This window comes from Schistocerca serialis, chromosome 2, assembly GCF_023864345.2.
Source record: "Schistocerca serialis cubense isolate TAMUIC-IGC-003099 chromosome 2, iqSchSeri2.2, whole genome shotgun sequence".
Taxonomy (NCBI): domain Eukaryota; kingdom Metazoa; phylum Arthropoda; class Insecta; order Orthoptera; family Acrididae; genus Schistocerca; species Schistocerca serialis.
Genome location: NC_064639.1, coordinates 1,048,825,501 through 1,048,845,657, shown reverse-complemented (window position 1 = coordinate 1,048,845,657; position 20,157 = coordinate 1,048,825,501). Strand labels below are relative to the sequence as shown.

The following is a 20,157-nucleotide window of genomic DNA, read 5'->3' as shown; positions in this document are numbered from 1 at the left end:
TGCCCGCGAAAGGCAAAGGTCCCGAGTTCGAGTCTCCGTCCGGCACACAGTTTATATCTGCCAGGAAGTTTCATATCAGCGGACACTCTGCTGCAGAGTGAAAATCTCGTTCTGGATACAATTCTACTGTTTATTGGGGGGACAAGCACTCGGAAGTAATACAGTGTAGAACATGATGCAAAGATATGTCGTGACGATATGCGTTGAGATTTTACCTTTCTGCAGATGTTTTCTCAAAGCGTCATTTTAGAGGTCTCGCTTAAGAAAAAGACACATAAACAGCAATACAGCATGTAAAAATATTAGTAAACGAGTCATGTCTACAAGTGTTTTTATTTGTAAGACACAAAGAAATTACAGCCAATGGCTGCGAGAGGGGAGCGATTGAAATCAATGGGGGAAATTCATAACTTGTGGCGGACAGGGATTTGAACCCAGGTATCCAGATGCTCTGACCAAAATCGATGCGGGCACTTTCGGCATTGCATCTGCTTGGACTACTCTAGCATGCCTCCCGCTACTTTTAACAAAGTAGACGAAATTTGTGATAACTGTTGTATTATAGCTTTATTCTGTTCTGTATTGTAGTTCTATTATTCTGATACTTTGTTCTATTGCCGGCCGCGGTGGTCTAGCGGTTCTGGCGCTGCAGTCCGGGTACCGCGGGACTGCTACGGTCGCAGGTTCGAATCCTGCCTCGGGCATGGGTGTGTGTGATGTCCTTCGGTTAGTTAGGTTTAAGTAGTTCTAAGTTCTAGGGGACTTATGACCTAAGATGTTGAGTCCCATAGTGCTCAGAGCCATTTGAACCATTTGAACTTTGTTCTATTCTCCCGTCGATTTCTTTATGGTGTTAAATAGTTGTTTTCTTTGTTGCGATGAGCATTGTAAGTGCCACCTATTATCGGCTACTATGCCTACTTCCTTGCCGCAGTGGCAACTCCTGTTCCCGTCAGACCATCGGAGTTAAGCGCTGTCGGGCTGGGCTAGTTCTTGGATGGGTGACCATCAGGTCTGCCGAGCGCTCAGACCCTGTGAGGCAAATTGAGGAGCTACTTGACTGAGAAGTAGCGACTCCGGTCTTGTAAACTGACGTACGGCTGGAAAGCGGTTTGCTGATCACATGCCCCCTCCCTATCCGCATCCAGTAACGCCTGTGGGCTGAGGATGACCCGGCGGCCGGTCGGTACTGTTGGGCCTTCATGGTCTCTTCGGGCGAGGTTTAGTTTTTAATTTGTATGTTTACTTGCTATGGGCAGTTTCCAGGAGCGCGCTCGGTCGACGTGAAACGCCGCGTGTACTGGGGGCGCCTCAGCGCCAGCCGCTGCTCGCTGCGTTAGCAGCCGCCGACAGCGCCGGCTGGAGCTCCGGCAGAGCTCGCGGCGGTGACCTTTGCCCCTGTCCATGCCCCGGGGGCTGCCGTATTGATTGGAGGCTGCCCCGGGCCCCGAAAGCCGCTCCCGCCTCCTCCGCCGCCCCTTTCCTGCCACACCTGCTGCTTCTCCTTATCGTCCCATCTCACGTCGGCCTGCCAATGAACTGCTCTCCTCTGTAAAAGCTCAAACTATTACGTTAATGCATAAATTCATTTGTTGCATACTGGTATTCCGGTTGCTATGGGTTTATTTATCGATTGTCATATTTTACTTCCCGTTCACTGTTGCTATCTGAGTTTACGATTTGTCTTTTGGAGATGGTGAGTGGAGCCGTGGACGCTAGAAAATGGAGTGCCAAGTGGAGGAATCGAAACGTTTCTGACGTATTCTTCTGTTTGAGTTCAGTACAGCAGCGGAGGCTACCGGGAACATTTACACCGTGCATGGGGATAATTCCATTGGACACAGCACGGCAAGATAAAAGTTTTCACGTCTTAAGAACGGAAACCTTCGGGGAAACCTTCGGGTTTTGATGAAGATCGTTTGAAAGCAAAAATTCACAATGACCCACGTCAGTGTCCGCCCTGATAGCTGAATGGTCAGCGTTCGATTCCCGGCTGGGTCAGGGATTTTCTCCGCTCAAGGACTGGGTGTTGTGTTGTCTTCATCATCATTTCATCCCCACCAGGCGCGCGAAAAAAAGATAAAGTGCTTTCTCCTCTCGCGTCAAATAGTGAAGTATAGTAGTATAAAGTGTTTCTTCTTAGTGATATCAGTGATATAAAGTGCTTCTCACCAAACATCTGTCACGCTCGTGACCAAATCAGTGTCAAAAGTATACCCAGTAGTACTACCAGTGGTTTTTTTTTATTTTTTCGTTTTTACTGTGTTGTCCAGGACACAAGCATTACTTAGTGGAAAGTGCAAACTACTCATAATTTTTTCTTAAATTATTTCCGTTACTATGTGCCCTATAACATTTATATTGTCTACTCACACTTTCGTCTCTGCTTCTCTTATATAGTATGACATAAATTCCTCTGTTCTTCAATTTATGTATAATCTGTAGTATATGTAAAAAAGTTTCTTCCACTTCTGCTCCATCTATCATGCTGATGTTTCCCTCATACTGCCCCACCTAACAGTGCAATCTAGAGGAAGAGATCAAACCAGAATGCACAATGTGCCTGTGGCATCACAAGTGCGTGACATACAGAAACATGAACTCAAAATCAATGTGTCGATGGTACATGTAAATTATTGTGCCTGTCCTGCAATGTGTTACCCAAAAGAAAGATGACAAATGGCCATGTAAAAGGGTTCAAGGAACAACAATAAGAGAAAAACGAAAAAGAAAAGAATATACAAACGAAAACCTATAAAATGACAGTAATGTTAACCAACACCAGGAATATAATTTTTTTTTTTAATGTGACGTCGAATGTAAATAAGACCTGCACCAAGGCGGCCGGACCTGCCCCGTAAGGGGCCTCCCGGTCAATGATGCCAAACGCTCATTTCCATTTCCACACCCACGTCAGCGTACTCGAGAAATGGCGGATGCGATGAACTGTGATCATTCCACCATCGTGCAACGTTTGCATGATGTGAGGAAGTTCCAAAAATCAGGTGTATGGTACCGCATGATCTAAGCCAAAATCACAAAACTCGGCGGGTGGCCATATGTGTGGTCATATGTGAATCTCTGCTTGCCCGTCATCAATTATCTCGTGAACAACACTGACCATTCGTACCCTATATCGTTATTGGTATCGAGAAATCACGTCTTTACGCCAGAACAGGGCAAAGAAAGAGATGGTGTAGCCCTAACAAAGCAGCAACTCCCGCGGAACTGCGAAGATGTGGTTCACTGTGAACTGCTTCCCCGAGGTGTAATCGTCACTGCCGACATTTATTGCCAACAGCTGAGGCGTCTTGCACACGCCATCCACGAACGACGAGCAGGAAGACAGCGTGAAGTGATTCTACTCTACGATAACGCCCCCTTGCATTCTGCTAGACTAACAAAACACGCTTGACAGGAGTTGGGTTGAAGAAATCATTCTCCCCCCTCCTATTCACTTGATGTCTTCCTGGAAGAGCCACCAGCTACCGTCTCGCTCGGGACCGCCTCTTGTCTAGAGGTACTCTCCGCCCTGCTAAGGTACCGTTTAACAATCGTTACTTCGGGCACGGTCTAGTAACGAAGCTCGAAACAGATCGCCGTTTCGGTAGTTTGGTAGTTGCAAGTGTTTCGCCATACTACGGGAGAGCAGCAGCATCACGCATGCGATCAGGTTCACCGAACTCTGCCAATCCCCTTTCGTTGCCGAAACCTAGTTCTCGTGGTCCTGTATTCTCTCTCCGAAGTGTTCTCAGTCAAACTTGTATAGTAAATAGTATTTCTATATAACGTTCCGTGAATGTGCCTGTGTCAGTGGAGGTTGCCCTCAGTTGAGAGTCCGTTGTTCTGTGCTGATTTCAGAATATACCTCTTTGCGTTAGTGTTGTGATTTCTCTCACCTCTGCGACAGTATCCGTTCAAATTAGTGGCTGTGGTGTCACCGCCAGACACCACACTTGCTAGGTGGTAGCCTTTAAATCGGCCGCGGTCCGGTAGTATACGTCGGACCCGCGTGTCGCCACTATCAGTGATTGCAGACCGAGCGCCGCCACACGGCAGGTCTAGAGACGTCCTAGCACTCGCCCCAGTTGTACAGCCGACTTTGCTAGCGATGGTTCACTGACAAATTGCGCTCTCATTTGCCGAGATGATAGTTAGCATAGCTTTCAGCTACGTCATTTGCTACGACCTAGCAAGGCGCCATTATCAATTGCTATTTATCTTGTGATGCATGTACCGTCAGACCGATGTTCACCAATTATGGATTAAAGTTAAGTATTCCAGAAGCTACGTGCTATTTTTGCTACTATAAAGACCTTGTCCTGTTACAGACCTCACGCCATCCTGCGTGAGCTTAAACGCGTGCCCTTCGGCCTCCCGTCCGAGTGGATTGGCTGTCTTGCCAGTCCACAAAAGTGGCTTCCTGCAAGTAGGGTCGAAGTCCATGCCTTCCCACGGTCTGATACTGGGTAGAACAATAACAAGAGACCCCGATGGCATATCAGTCTTTATCTCGTCCGCTTTTCTCCCACGCCGTCTAGGATACGGAAACTGGCTGTCAGTTTAGGTGAGGTAGGGCCATTCTGGACGTTCGCGTATTACCGACGCACGTCAAACTCGACGCGTTCTGCGAGAAGGGGTGGCCGACCTAAATCATCCAGGATCGAAATCCGGTCACCTAGTGTGTCATCAGGGAGCATCGGGAAACGTCTGATTGCAGCAGGATTAAGATCACTTGTGCCGCTGGCCAGACTATCTCTCACACCAGAACACCGTCAAGCGTGACTGCTCTGGTGCCGTGAATGAGTTGACTGGAGAGTGGGACTGGCGTTCTGCTGTCTTCAGTTATAAGAACAGGTTCTGAACGTATGCGAGTGATGGACGTACACGTGTGGTGAGCTGCGTATAACGGAGTGCATTCACCCACAACCCATAGGCCCCCACCAGGTTTCATGGTGTGAGGTAGTGCTGTAGATAAAATATCAATATATCGATATTTTTCAAAAAGATGTAGGAAAAAAATCGAAGATTAGTTGCGACGATAAATCGATTAAGAATGGCAAAAACGGGTGCCGGTAGTTTTATTTTATATTATATTTTTTCCACAATTTTTGGTAGATATTTGAAGTTGTCCTTCTGAAGTTGTAGTAGAACACAATTTTACTTTCACTGTGCGAAGGAGTCTCACAACTTTTTGAGCTGTCGTCATGACCAAACTCTCTCTCTTGACTTTGTGAAGCAAGTACGAGGGTGAGTCAAATGAAAACCTTAAATTTGTAATAACAAATCGAAATTTCGCTCCGTTATCCTGTAAGTTGGTAAACGTGCTTAAAACAGCGTGCAGAATAGCCTGTAGGTGGCAGTATAGTGCAGATGCACGCATACCGTCGCAGTATCAGTATAAAGATGGCCGCTCCACTTGCGACTTGCACCAGGGAAGAACAGCGTTCTGTTATTCGGTTTTTGCGTAGTGAAGCTGTGATACCTATTGAAATTCATCGACGAATGAAGGTTCAGTACGGCGATGCGTGCTTGTCACAGCAGCAAGTCTATGAATGGAGTAGGAAGTTCGCAAATGGTGTGACTACAGTGGAAGATGCTCCTCGTCCAGGTCAGGGACAACGAGTTGTGACTCCACAGAACATTGCATCAGTTGAAGCCATAGTGAAGGAAAACCGCCGAGTGACGCTGAATGACACTGCACCATGTTTACAGATTAGTCATGGGTCAGCACACTACATTGTGCATGATGTGCTACGGTTTCACAAAGTGTCTGCAAGATGGGTGCCACGGCAGCTGAGTCCTGAAATGAGAGAACGACGAGTTGATGCTTGTGAAGAACTTCTTCGGCGCTTTGAACGAGAAGGTGACGGCTTCCTTGCAAGAATAATTACTGGCGACGATACCTGGGTTCACTTCCACCAACCGGAAACGAAGAGAGCGAGCAACCCTGACCTTGCCCCAAGTGATTTCCATATGTTTGGACCACTCAAAGACGCAATGGGAGGAAAGGAGTTCCGTTCTGATCAAGAGGTACGCCACGCGGTGCATGAGTGAATGCGCGGACTACAAAAAGAATTTTTTTCTAAGGGAATTTATGCATTTTGTAAGCGCTGGAGGACTTGCATTGGGCGTGGAGGAGATTATGTTGGAAAGTGATACAGCTTTGTACCACTTCTGCACAATAAATAATATTTAAAAAAATATTTAAGGTTTTCATTTGACTCACCCTCGTGTATGCGGCACAAAAGAAGAAGCCCGATTGCACTTAGAGAGGGACCGATTTGAAGAAACAGCACACCAGCTGAACTATAAAATAATTTTTAACGCAACTAGTGTGCTGTTTTTTCACATCGACATTTTTTCATAAACAGTTGCTGAAAACGATGAACAAAGATCTAAGTGACAAGACTGGTCTTAGCGACTGGTGGACGCGTGCGAGGTGAAATGCTGACGCTATCGGCGCCCGGCGCTACCAACAGCAATTGAAACGTTTAGCTTCAGTACGAAATTTTGACACTGCAACAGTTAGGGAGCTGGCGTTGGCAGAAATGAAGTGTTGTGTACATAGTTCCGCGTAGTCAGCGCGTACACAACTTTCCCACTAGAGCGCGCCCCGCTAAGCACAACAGCGCAGGCGCAGCGCTCGTCCGTCTCCGCTCTACGAGATGGCGCTGCCATAAAGACGGACCAAATTCTGCTTCCGCCGATCCGCGTATTAATACATAACGCAGCTAATGAGATAGCTGCTAACGTAGAACCTTTTCTCCTCGCGGATCACACTCGCGCAGTGATACCCGAACGCTCGAGGTATTATAACGAGTGTACAGACCTCCGATTAGTCAGTCTTCATCAGTCTGCATTAGTCTGTAGGCAAGTTTCAGTCTGCGCCTAATAAGATTATCATATTCCTGTACATAGCCATGAAGAGTAATGTATAGACACTTTGTCAAGTATCAGAGATATGTGAGAATAAGATCAACGTACCAAGACCAAAGGAACTTCAGATTGTCAGTTGTAAACAGCATCCAGAATCAAGTTACGTAATGTCTATCCTTTTTATTATTTTAATAAATGTGTGTAAAAATTAATCAAGTTCTGTTTAAAGTTGGTCACCGTCAATCTGCTACGCTAAGCGTGCAAGTGGCATTTCTATCGTCTGACCTAACGGCAGAAGATAAACACGCCACAATAAGACCACGAGACATATTGCTGACACTCGCCTACTTCGTTAGAGCGACAAGTCAAATAATCTGATGGTGTTTGTACCGAAGGTCTCACAGTACGCACACCACATGAAGAAACAGGGAAGTCGACACGAAGTGTTTCGGACACGTCCGATATGCTATAAAACCTAACGACGGACCCATGGGACACCTTTTATTGTGCCACTTACATAGAGCTACCACTGTTAGCGAAGTGGTTATCGCCAACTGTGAACGTGCATTGTTTTCCATTCAATTCTTGCTCCATTGGGGACAGACAGGCTGCTAGTTTGTTGATGTACAGAATATCTAATAATAAATCAATATTTAAATAAGCAGCTTTAAAACCGGCAGTATACAAGGGTTGGAACTTTAATAGTGGCAACTATTTATTTACAGTTCGTACAAAATATACAAAATAGATACGTGTTTCAATGTTTTACTGACCTTCAAAGTAGTCACCAGCATTGTGTACAACCCGTTGTCAGTGACATGGAGGTCGTAGGATACTCTTAGCAGTGCCAGTTGTGTTGACAGTTCGAGCGGCGCGATCTATTGTCCAACGAATTTGTAGCAGTTCTGAAGCAAATGCCATGAAGTGTTTCCTTCAGTTTAGAAATCGAGTTGAATTCACAAGGGCTTAAGTCAGAGGAGTGCAGTAGGTGGTATGGCCCTTAGCATACCCAACAGTCAAACAAATCAGTAACAGCTTGCACTTTACAAGCTGGAGCATTGTCCTGTAAAATGATGGTCATGACCGGCAGAAAGTGTTGATCACTTCTGTTCTGTTCATTTTTGGAACACAAACTACGACCAGCTTAGAGACAGAAGTGATGACACTTTCTCCAGGACCTGACCATCATTTGGCAGGACAATGCTCAAGCACGTATAGTGCAAGCTGTTACTGATTTGTTTGACTGATGGGACTGCTAAGTGCTATACCACCTACTGCACTCCGGCCGGCGAGGTATTGATCCTCCGCCTCCATGATGATCATATGGAGGATTGCCGCCTGTTGTTCCTATGAGCTTCCGATTACAATCTACAATTCACAATAAGTGTCTGGCAGAGGTTTCATCGAACCACCATCAAGATGTTTCTCTGCCGATCTACCGTCGAATATCGAGCGGGAAAAACGAACACGTAAATCTTTCTGTACGAGCTCTGATTTCTTTATTTCATTATGATGCTCATACCGCTCTATGTAGGTGGGTGCCAAAAGAATATTTTCACACTCTGAGGAGAAAGTTGGTGACTGAAATTTCATGAGAAGATCCTGCACTGAAAAACAGCTTTGTTTTAATGATTGCCACTCCAATTCACGTATCATGTCCGTGGCGCTCTCCACCCTGTTTCGCGATAGTACAAAAGGTGCTGTCCATTTCGACCCCATCAGATGCGGATGCCACAGAGCACAGCAATACTCCAGAGGAGGACTTATAAGCGTTGTCAGTCTCTCTAATATTCCTGTTGCATTTTCTCATGCATTTGTCAGTGTTCTGCTAATAAATCCTAATCTTCAGTTTGCTTTATCCACAACAGTACCTATGCGATCGTTCCAGCTAAAGTTATTCGCAGTTGTAATCCTTAAGTATTTAGTTGAATTTACAGACTTAAGATTTCTGCTTTTTCACGTGATCTAAATCTAGCGTATTTCTTTTGGTTCTCGCGTGGAAGGCTTCATACTTATCAGTATTTTCACACCATACACCAGATAACTTGTCTAAATCGATTTACAATTTGTTTTGATCATCTGATGACTTTACAAGACTGTAAATTACAGCATCATCCGCAAACAATCTAAGAGTGCTACTCAGATTGCCTCCTAAATTGTTTATGTAGTTAATAGAGGGCCTATAACACTTCTTGTTCGAATGTCCACACCAAGTCACACCAATACCCAAGAAACGAAATAGGAGTAATCTACTAAATTACAGATTCATCTCGCTAACGTCGATTTGCAGAAATCACTTCTGTTTCACTCGATGCAAATGGAAATGAGCGTTGGCGTCATTGGCCGGGAGGCCCCTTAAGGGGCAGGTCCAGCCGCCTTGGTGCAGGTCTTTTTACATTCGCCGCCACATTGGGCGACCTGCGCGCCGTATGGGGTGAAAAGATGATGAAGACAACACAACACGGAGTCCCTGAGCGGAGAAAATCCCCAACCCAGGTGGGAATCGAACCCGGGCCCCTTAGGGCGGCAGTCCGTCACGCTGACTATTCAGCTATCGGGGCGGACTGTTTTACTCGATGACTTTCCGCCAGTTACTGTGAACTCTCGAATCCAGTCGCACAACTGAAATGATAGTCCGCAGGCACGCAATTTGATTAGAAGACACTTGTGGCGAACGGAGCCAAAAGCGTTCTGGAAATCTAAAAATATGGAACCATTCTGAGCTACCCTGTCGATAGCGTTCATTACTTCGTGAGAATAAAGAGCTAGTTGTGTTTCACACCAGTGATATTTTCTAAGGTGCGTGTTAGCTATTCGTCAATAAATCGTTTTCTTCGGAATAACTCATAATGTTCGAACACTATGTTCCATAATCCTACAGAAAATCGACGTTAGCGACGTTATTGTCAATGCCAATGAAATTCACCAACAGTCGTGTATCTTACGATGTTATTTTATTTTATTTTGAAGGCTACCGGTTTCAGCATTTTACTACGCCATCTTCAGGCCCCATGTGCATGTCTCCAAATAAACGAAAATGTAGTAGAGAGCCATAAATCCCTGGATGTTGTGAATTCAGTCGTTACAGTGGTGCTTCATTCGGAGACTTGGTAGCACTCAGTTGCTATTAAGACTTCGAACGAAGCACTAGTGTAACGACTGAATTCACGACATCCAGAGATTTATGGCTCTATATGACATTTCCGTTTATTTGGAGAGATGCGTATGGGCCCTGAAGATGGCGTAGTGAAATGCTGAAACTGGTAGCCTTCCAAATAAAATAATATAACATCTTAAGTTACAAGGCTGTTGGTGAATTTCATTGACAATGACAACTACTTAACGAGCTGATGTCCCCTGTCCATGATGGATCAACAGAGATTAGCGATTTGAGTCTGTATTTTAGCGGATTACTCCTATTTCCTTTCTTGAGTGACTTGGTGCGTAAAGAGTGCACTTTCGAACACACTGCCTGTACTTTGACTATTGTTTGTTTTTGTATTTCAGAGTAAAGATTCTTTTTTTTTTTGTATGGCGTAGTTTCCTTTTGCATTTCCTGTTGCCATTAATTTTAAGTCCAGACAGTTTAGCAGATACGGTAGTGGTGCAAAATGTTTTTTTTATAGCAATTTATAGGTCCCGGCTGTTAAGGGGGGTAGGACGTGAAACGGGCCGACTTGGAGCAGGAGAGGCACCACAGGACATTTTAATTTACACTGTCTATATTTTTACAAATAAATTCATAAAACTTTGTTAGCATGACCAGGAAGGATTCAGGATTCACACGCATAGCAGAGGAAGTTCAAAAACATAACAAAATAAATTCTTTTTACAAGTGAAATTTCATCATTATTTCACTTGGCATTAGCTGCATTTGTTGGTGTAGGTACACTTTTCTTCATAAGTAAGAGAGATTCTTCGATAAATTTTGCACAGCATACAAACCATACTTACAAGTGTATGAATCTCTAGAATTACCCAAATCTGTTAAAAACTATTGTAGAAATTGAGATAATTAAGTATAAAATTCGAATTTTCTCTAAACACGAAGTTTAAAACGTAACAGCCCATTCATTTTTCCATAGATTAAATAAATTGTAGAGTTTCACACACCTGTAAGTATTGTTTGTAAGCTGTGCAAAATTCATCGAAGAATCTCTCTTACTTATGAAGAAAAGTGTACCTATAGCAACAAATGCAGCCAACAGTAAGTGAAAAAAATCATGAAATTTTACATTTAAAAAATATTATTTATTTCGTGTTTTTGAACTGCCACTGCTATGAGTGTGAATCCTGAATCCTTCCTGGTCATACTGACAAAGTTTTATGAACTTATTTGTAAAAGTATAGACAGTGCAAATTAAAATGTCCTGTGGTGCCTCTCCTTCTCGAAGTCGGCCCGTTTGACGTCCTACCCCCCTTCATCTGCTGCTAGTGCTTATTGTCAAAAGCTTTCCGAAAATCTAGAAATACGGAATCAACTTGAGATCCCCTGTCGATAGCGGCCATTACTTCGTGCGAATAAAGAGCTAGCTGCGTTGACCAAGAACGATGTTTTCTGAAACCATGCTGATTACCTATCAATAGATCGTTCCCTTCGAGGTGATTCATAATGTTTGAATGCAGTATATGCTCCAAAACCCTACTGCAAACCGACGTCAATGATATAGGTCTGTAGTTCGATGGATTACTCCTACTACCCTTCTCAAACACTGGTGCGACCTGCGCAATTTTCCAATCTGTAGGTGCAGATCTATCGGTGAGCGAGCGGTTGTATATGATTTCTGAGTAGGGAGCTATTGTATCAGCGTAATCTGAAAGGAACCTAATCGGTATACAATCTGGACCTGAAGACTTGCCCGTATCAAGCGATTTGAGTTGCTTCGCTACCCCTAAGGTATCTACTTCTAAGAAAGTCATGCTAGCAGCTGTTCGTGTTTCAAATTCTGGAATATTCCATTCGTCTTCCCTGGTGAAGGTATTTCGGAAAACTGTGTTCAACAACTCCGCTTTAGCGCACAGTCGTCGGTAACAGTACCATCGGCACTGCGCAGCGGAGGTATTGACTGCGTCTTGCCGTTTGTGTACTTTACATACGACCAGAATTTCTTCGGATTTTCTACCAAATTTCGAGACCATGTTTCGTTGTGCAACCTATTAAAGCCATCTCGCATCATTGAGGTCCGTGCCAAATTTCGCGCGTCTGTAAATTTTAGCCAATCTTCGGGATTTCGCGTTCTTCTGAACTTCGCATGCTTTTTCCGTTGCCTCTGCAACGCTTTCGGACCTGTTTTGTGTACCATGGGGGATCAGTTCCATCTCTAACCAATTTATGAGGTATGAATCTCTCAATTGCTGTTGCTACTATATCTTTGAATTTGAGCCACATCTCGTCTACATTTGCATAGTCAGTTCGGAAGGAATGGAGATTGTCTCTTAGGAAATTGTCTCTTTGGCACCTTCAAGTTTGAAGGATGGCGATGCTGATATGAGTCTCAAGTCCAACACCACCATCAGCTCAAGCATCAGCGATAGAACGCCGGCGCTTATCTTTTTTTGCTGGCTGGAAACGTTATTTTGGTGACCAAACAAACAGTGTGTGCGTGTACTCACGATGTAGAGAAGGGCGGGCTGCCCCTTGACGGTGCAGCAGCAGGCCAGCGAGCCGACGAGCACGATGAGCGCGCCGGCCCCGAGCAGCACGTAGGGCGCGGAGCGCGAGAACTCGGTGGACAGCTCCATGTACTTGTACAGCTCCACCTCCAGCCAGATGCCCGCCGCCAGGATGGCGATCCCCGTCAGCTGCAACAAGACACACTCCCTCAGCACGCCCCTTCACATCACGCGCGGCACGCTGCCCTTATAAGCTAACCAGAGTACCAGTCACCACGTTAGAAGAGCACACTGATCTCGCTTATCACTGTAGATGATACGCTAAATCGCCAAAGAAACTGGTATAGGCATCCGTATTCAAATACAGTGCTATGTAAACAAGCAGAATACAGCGTTGCGGTCGGCAACGCCTATGTAAGACAACAAGTACCTGGGGCAGTTGTTAGATCGGTTACTGCTGCTACAATGGCAGGTTCTCAAGATTTAAGTCTGTTTGAAAGAGGTGTTATAGTCGGCGCACAAGCGATCGATCACAGCATCTACGAGTTAGCGATGAAGTGGGGATTTCCACGAATGACCACTTCACGAGTATACCGTGAACATCAAGAGTCCGGTAAAACATCAAATCTCCGACATCGCTGCGGCCGGAAAAAGCTCCTGCAAGAACTGGACCTGCCCGCATCTCGTGGTCGTGCGGTAGCGTTCTCGCTTCCCACGCCCGGGTTCCCGGGTTCGATTCCCGGCGGGGTCAGGGATTTTCTCCGCCTCGTGATGGCTGGGTGTTGTGTGCTGTCCTTAGGTTAGTTAGGTTTAAGTAGTTCTAAGTTCTAGGGGACTTATGACCACAGCAGTTGAGTCCCATAGTGCTCAGAGCCATTTGAACCATTTTTTGAACCATTTGAACCAAGAACTGGACCAACGACGACTGAGACATGACAGGAGTGCAACCTTTCCGCAAGCTGGTGCCGATTTCAACGCTGGAGCATCAACAAGTGTCAGCATGCGAACCATTCAAAGAAACATCATTGATACGAGCATTAGGAGCCGAAGGTCCATTCGTGTACCCTTTATGACTGCACGACACGAACCTTCACGTCTCGCCTGGGCCCGTCAACACTGACGTCGGACTGTTGGTGACTAGAAACATGTTGCCTGATCGGACGAGTTTCGTTTCAAATTGTATTGAGCAGATGGACGTGTACGGATCTGGAGACAATCTATTGAATCCATGGACGCTGCATGTCAGCAAGGGACTGTTCAAGCTGATGGAGGTTCCGTAATGATGTGGGGCATGTGCAGTTGGAGTGATATGGGACCCCTGATACATCTAGATACGACTCTGACATGTGACAAGTACGTACGCATCCTGTCTGATCACATGAATGGTCATGTCCATTCAGACGGAGTTGGGCAATGCCAACCATCCCACACGTCCAGAATTAGTACAGAGTGGCGCCAAGAACACTCTTCTGAGTTTAAACACCTTACCTGGCCACCAGATTCCCCAGACATGAACATTATTGAACATATCAGGGCGGCGCTGCAGTCGAGCGGTTCTAGGCGCTTCAGTCCGGAACCACGCGGCTGCTACGGTCGCAGGTTCGAATCCTGCCTCGGGCATGGATGTGTGTGATGTACTTAGGTTAGTTAGGTTTACGTAGTTCTAAAGTCTAGGGGACTGACGACCTCAGATGTTACGTCCGACAGTGCTTAGAGCCATTTGAACCATTTGTTGAACATATCTGGGATGCCTTGCAACGTGCTGTTCAGAAGAGATCTCCACCCACTCGAACCCATACTGATTTAAGGACAGCTCTGCACTATTCATGATGTCAATTCCCTCCAGAACTACTACAGACATTAGTCTAGTCCATACCTCATCATGTTGTGGCACCTCTCCCACGAGGGCCCTACGCAATATTAAGCAGGTGTACCACTTTCTTTGGCTCTTCCGTGTATAAAAGGTGTCTCAGGAAGAATAGCCGACATCATTAGAAGCAAAAAACTCATATTGCCATACGTCCTATTTAGAATGGTTTCCGAAGCAGAACACATTGTACGAGGAGGGAGGGGCGTTCAATAATTAAATAAACACTTTTTTTTCTGAAAGCAGGCTGGTTTTGTTCAGGAATCCAACACATCGTATTATTACCTACTCTTTTGGCTACAAAACCCTATTTTCCAACATAGTCTCTGTTCAATGGGACGGCCTTATGCCACCTTACTGGAAGGGCATGCACCACGCTTCCGGTCGACGTCAGAGCCAAAGTCTTGCTGCATCAATAACCCCCCCCCCTCTTGATTTACGTACTGCTTCCTGCAGAGTGCTTTCTTTATTGGGCCAAACAGGTGGAAGCCGGAAGGTGCAAGATGCAGACTGCAGGGTGGTTGAGGAAGCACAGTCAAATGTAGTTTTCTGAGTCCCTCACGGATGTCAAACTTAAAGTGGGGCCTTGCGTTGGTCTAAAGAAGAAGTTCGTTTGCACGTTTGTGGCGACGAACACGCTGAAGGCGTTTCGTCAGTTTCTTGAGAGTAGCACTATATACTTCAGAGTTGATCGTTGCACCTTGAGGGAGTATATCAAACACAATAACCTTTTCAGAGTTCCAGAAGAGTGTCGCCATGACTTTACCTGCTGAGGCTCTGGCTCTGAACTTTCTCTTCGGATGAGAGATGTGTGGCAACTCTCCATGGATTGCCGTTTAGTTTTCAATTCTAAGTGATGAACCCATGTTTCATCGCCTCTGATGACGTTCGACAAAAAACTATCACTATCAGCTTCGTAATGCGCAAGCAATTCCCCACAGATGGCCCCTCGTTGCTCTGTATGGTCTTCTTGTGAGTCGGCGAGAAACCGAGCGGGCACACACCTTTGTGTACCCCAACTGGTGGACGAGCGTGTATCCACTATCAACGGGAACGTTTAGTTATGCAGCGAGGGGTTTCATTGTGATCCATCAATCACCTCAAATGAGGGGGTCCGCACGTTCTGATATTACAGGCGTCAAGCTGTGTGCAGCCAGCTGGCAAGTGGGAAACTGGACATATTGGTGTGACCTTGTTGCGATAACGACATATATCTCGCCCAACGACTCACCAAGCTTTTGTTCACTGCCTGGTCACTGTAAACAGGCTGCCAAGGCCTACGAATACATGCGATGCTCTGGTTTTCCACTAAAAGGAACTCTATGACAGCTCTCTGTGTGGAATGCGCTTTTGTTACAGACTCAAAATGGCTCTGAGCACTATGGGACTTAACTTCTGAGGTCATCAGACCCCTAGAACTTTTAACTACTTAAACCTAACTAACCAAAAGACATCACACACATCCATGCCCGAGGCAGGATTCGAACCTGCGACAGTAGCGGTCGCACGTTTTCAGGCTGAAGCGCCTAGAACCGCTCGACCACTCTGGCCGGCGTTACAGACTCAGTTTTGAAGGCTACATATAGGGCGGCCACTAATCTGAAGTTCATGAAACTATAGGGGCTCAAGCGACAATATTCCAAGATATCCCACAGCAAATTATTTATTATTTGAACTGCAATTACCCGAGAAGAAAAAGTATGCCATTACTTATTCAACGCCCATCAGACATTATTTTTGGCCTAGTGGAGCCACTGTATTTGTCTAACCCACACAATCTCTCTGACGTTTCATTTTAGCCCAAACTACATCGTTGCTTTCAACATTTTTGTTCTGTATTTCTTTCTGCCATAAGAGTAGGAGTGGATCCAAAATTGAACCCTGTGGGACGCTCTTTGTAATTTCGACCCGTTTCTACCTTCCCAACATTTCTGAATTATTCAGCACAACTTTTTACACTCTGTTAAACATGATTCAGACCAGTTGTGTGTAAAGTCATCAGTTGCATAAATAAAACTGTTAATTAAATGTGTTCTATGGCAGAAACCATTTGAAATAGATTACATGTACATATGAAATATTTTGTTTCGAATGAGCGTTCTTGTCATATCCCTAAATACCGACCATTGTCCTGGGGCACCCTTTGGAACTGTGACCCTCCACCACTGACAGCAAGTCTTGTCAGTGAAGTTGATATATATATTCCAGTTGATTGTAAGCAATCGTCGCAGTAAGATCAGTAATGTGAAGACGTCACGCAATGGCAGAAACGGGCTATCGTGTATCAATGTGCCCATGACCCCACTGTGCAGTAAGTTGCCCAATGTCTCGGTGTATCAATGCAGACTATTCAACGTTCACGATCAGGAGCCATATAACACGGTGTGAGAGCAGCGGTCGTAGAAAGATCCTCACCGACATGAATGGAAGACGAGTGTCACGGTTTGTCGTTGACAGCCAGTTTCAAACGTGACAGGAAAATGCAGCTCCATCTAAACTACCTTTCTGAGCGAACATGATGAAGAGAACTGCATGCAGTGGACATTACAACTGGACACATGCAAAAGCCCTTTTGTTCACATTGGCACATTAAGTTGCACGTGACTGCATTTTCTCATATTGAGAAATGAGAAGGAGCGATGTGTCTTTCTTCATAAAAACTTACTAAAGCCAATACCGAATAGACATTTCTTTATTTACAAACCTCTGGCTTCGACACATTTTGCTGTCATCTTCAGGTCTTCAAAAATTTTCTTTATAAAATGTGTTCATTTTGAGTTGGACCTCACACCAAGTTGTCATACAGATAAAATGTAGCACATTATATAAAAGTTTGTTATAAATAAAACATTAAACACAAAACTTTTGAAATAATAAACCACGTCTTCAGTGACAACACTAAAACTGAACGATAGCTGACAGGAGACATGAAATGTTGTTTGACGAGTTGCGATACTGCCTCTTTTCAAGTGATACCTGGCGCCAAATTCACCGACAACCCAAAGAGGTTTTAAGCGAGAGCTGTGGAGGGTGTTCTTCAGGCCAGAGGTGGTTCCGTGATGTTTTAGAGCTGTTTTTCATAACTTGACTTGGGCTCATTCATTCACATTGCAGTGGGCACGAACCAGGGGTTTTATTTTAGCGTACTCTGTGACAAAATGTTATGATTTCTGCTACTTCTATGCCTTCCAAAATGACAACAGCAGGGTTCGTGAGACTGCACGCATACGTGCCTCGTTTACGAATATTCAGGCATTCTGTGACAGCTCGACTAGTTCGCTAAGCAGCCCGTCCTCATAGAATATGCCTGCGACTGTTTGTAACATCGCTAGGAAACATACAACAGCGCTACAGAATATCATTTACACTACTGGCCACTAAAATTGCTACACCAACAAGAAATGCAGATGATAAACGGGTATTCATTGGACAAATATATTATACTAGAACTGATATGTGATTACATTTTCACGCAAATTGGGTGCATAGATACTGAGAAATCAGTACTCAGAACAACCACCTCTGGTCGTAATAACGGCCTTGATACGCCTGGGCATTGAGTCAAACAGAGCTTGGATGGCGTGTACAGGTACAGCTGCCCATGCAGCTTCAACACGACCTCAAAGTTCATCAAGAGTAGTGACTGGCGTATTGTGACGAGCTAGTTGCTCGGCCACCATTGACCAGACGTTTTCAGTTGATGAGAGATCTGGAGAATGTGCTGGCCAAGGCAGCAGTCGAACATTTTCTGTATCCAGAAAGGCCCGTACAGGACCTACAACATGCGATCGTGCATTATCCTGCTGAAATGTAGGGTTTCGCAGGGATCGAATGAAGGGTAGAGCCACGGGTTGTAACACATCTGAAATGTAACGTCCACTGTTCAAAGTGGCGTCAATGCGAACAACAGGTGACCGAGAGGTGTAACTAATGGTACCCCATACCATCACGCCGGGTGACACGCCAGTATGGCAATGATAAATACACGCTTCCAATGTGCGTTCACCGCGATGTCGCCAAACACGGATGCGACCATCATGATGCTGTAAACAGAACCTGGATTCATCCGAAAAAATGACGTTTTGCCAATCGTGCACCAAGGTTCGTCGTTGAGTAAACCATCGCAGGCGCTCCCGTCTGTGATGCAGCGTCAAGGGTAAGCGCAGCCGTGGTCTCCGAGCTGATAGTCCATGCTGCTGCAAACGTCGTGGAACTGTTCGTGCAGATGGTTGTTGTCTTGCAAACGTCCCCATCTGTTGACTCAGGGATCGAGACGTGGCTGCACGATCCGTGACAGCCATGCAGATAAGATGCCTGTCATCTCGACTGCTAGTGATACGAGGCCGTTGTGATCCAGCACGGCGTTCTGTATTACCCTCCTGAACCCACCGATTCCATATTCTGCTAACAGTCATTGGATCTCGACCAATGCGAGCAGCAATGTCGCGATACGATAAACTGCAATCGCGATAGGCTACAATCCGACCTTTATCAAAGTCGGAAACGCGATGGTACGCATTTCTCCCCCTTACACGAGACATCACAACAACGTTTCACCAGGCAACGCAGGTAAACTGCTGTTTGTGTATGAGAAATCGGTTGGAAACTTTCCTCATGTCAGCACGTTGTAGGTGTCACCACCGGCGCCAACCTTGTGTGAATGCTCTGAAAAGCTAATCATTTGCATATCACAGCATCTTATTCCTGTCGGTTAAATTTCGCGTGTGTAGCACGTCATCTTTGTGGTGTAGCAATTTTAATGGCCAGTAGTGTATTAAATAATTTTGTACCACTCAGTCCATAGATCACGACCCTACGAGACTGGGAGGTGGAAGTATTCAGACGCAAAGAAAATGTGGTGGCCTAATTCCATCCTCCATAGCTGTAAATCCCTCATCCACCCTATCCTCTGCTACGCCCACCCTGCCTGGATCTCCGCTCCCCCTACCTTTTAAAAATCCCTTCAGGTCCCAGAATGCCATGCTCTTCGCCTCGCCTATCGCACCTGTCTCCCCTCCCCCACACGGATCCTGTACGACCTTATTCCGTTCCCCCACCTCCTCCTTTTCCTCGAACGGATACGGATCCTCTACACCTCCCGTAAACTCGATCCCCCTCACCTGCTTGTTTCTCCCATCCTCTCCTGTCCCCGTCCGCTGCTGCGCCTGTATTTAATGGCTCTGAGCACTATGGGACTTAACAGCTGAGGCCATCAGTCCCCTAGAACTTAGAACTACTTAAACCTAACTAACCTCAGGACATCACACACATCCATGACCGAGGCAGGATTCGAACCTGCGACTGTAGCGGTCGCGCGGTTCCAGACTGAAGCGCCTAGAACCGCTCGACCACTCCAGCCGGCCGCCTGTATTTCCATGTCCCACCTGCTCTCCATCTCTCCACTCTCCTTACCCTCTCCCAAGGTGGCTACCGCCAGCTCCCCCTCCCTGATGGTGCCCTCCTCCCCTCCATCTACCCCTCCTACCAACTTTGATCCTCCCTCCCTCTTCCTGTGTTTGTTCCTATGGGCACCCTCTCTCCCTTCTCTCCCCCTTCCCTCCCTCTCTCCCCCCTCCTCCCCCAGGCTTCCCCTACCCCCATACCTCCATACCTCCTACCCTCTCCTCTGCCATTGGCATCTTTGCTCTCCCCTCTGCCTATCCCCCCCCCCTTCTGCCACTCTTGGCAGGTACCCGGACTCGCACACGTTCAGTGGACATTCGCGTGTTGGAGATCATCGCCATCAGTTTCTCGTGTGTGTGCCATCGTGTTGTGATTTAGTGTTTTTCGCCGCCACG

General features: G+C 45.9%; 1 protein-coding gene across 1 annotated transcript in view; it reads right to left on the bottom strand.

The window, feature by feature from the left end:
* LOC126458492 (tetraspanin-7-like) overlaps positions 1 to 20,157 on the bottom strand; it is a 179,430-nt gene that overhangs the window by 95,274 nt on the left and 63,999 nt on the right. The window contains exon 2 of the mRNA XM_050095586.1: positions 12,493 to 12,681. Coding sequence (XP_049951543.1) covers positions 12,493 to 12,681 — 189 coding nt within the window. The remainder of the gene's footprint in view (positions 1 to 12,492; positions 12,682 to 20,157) is intronic.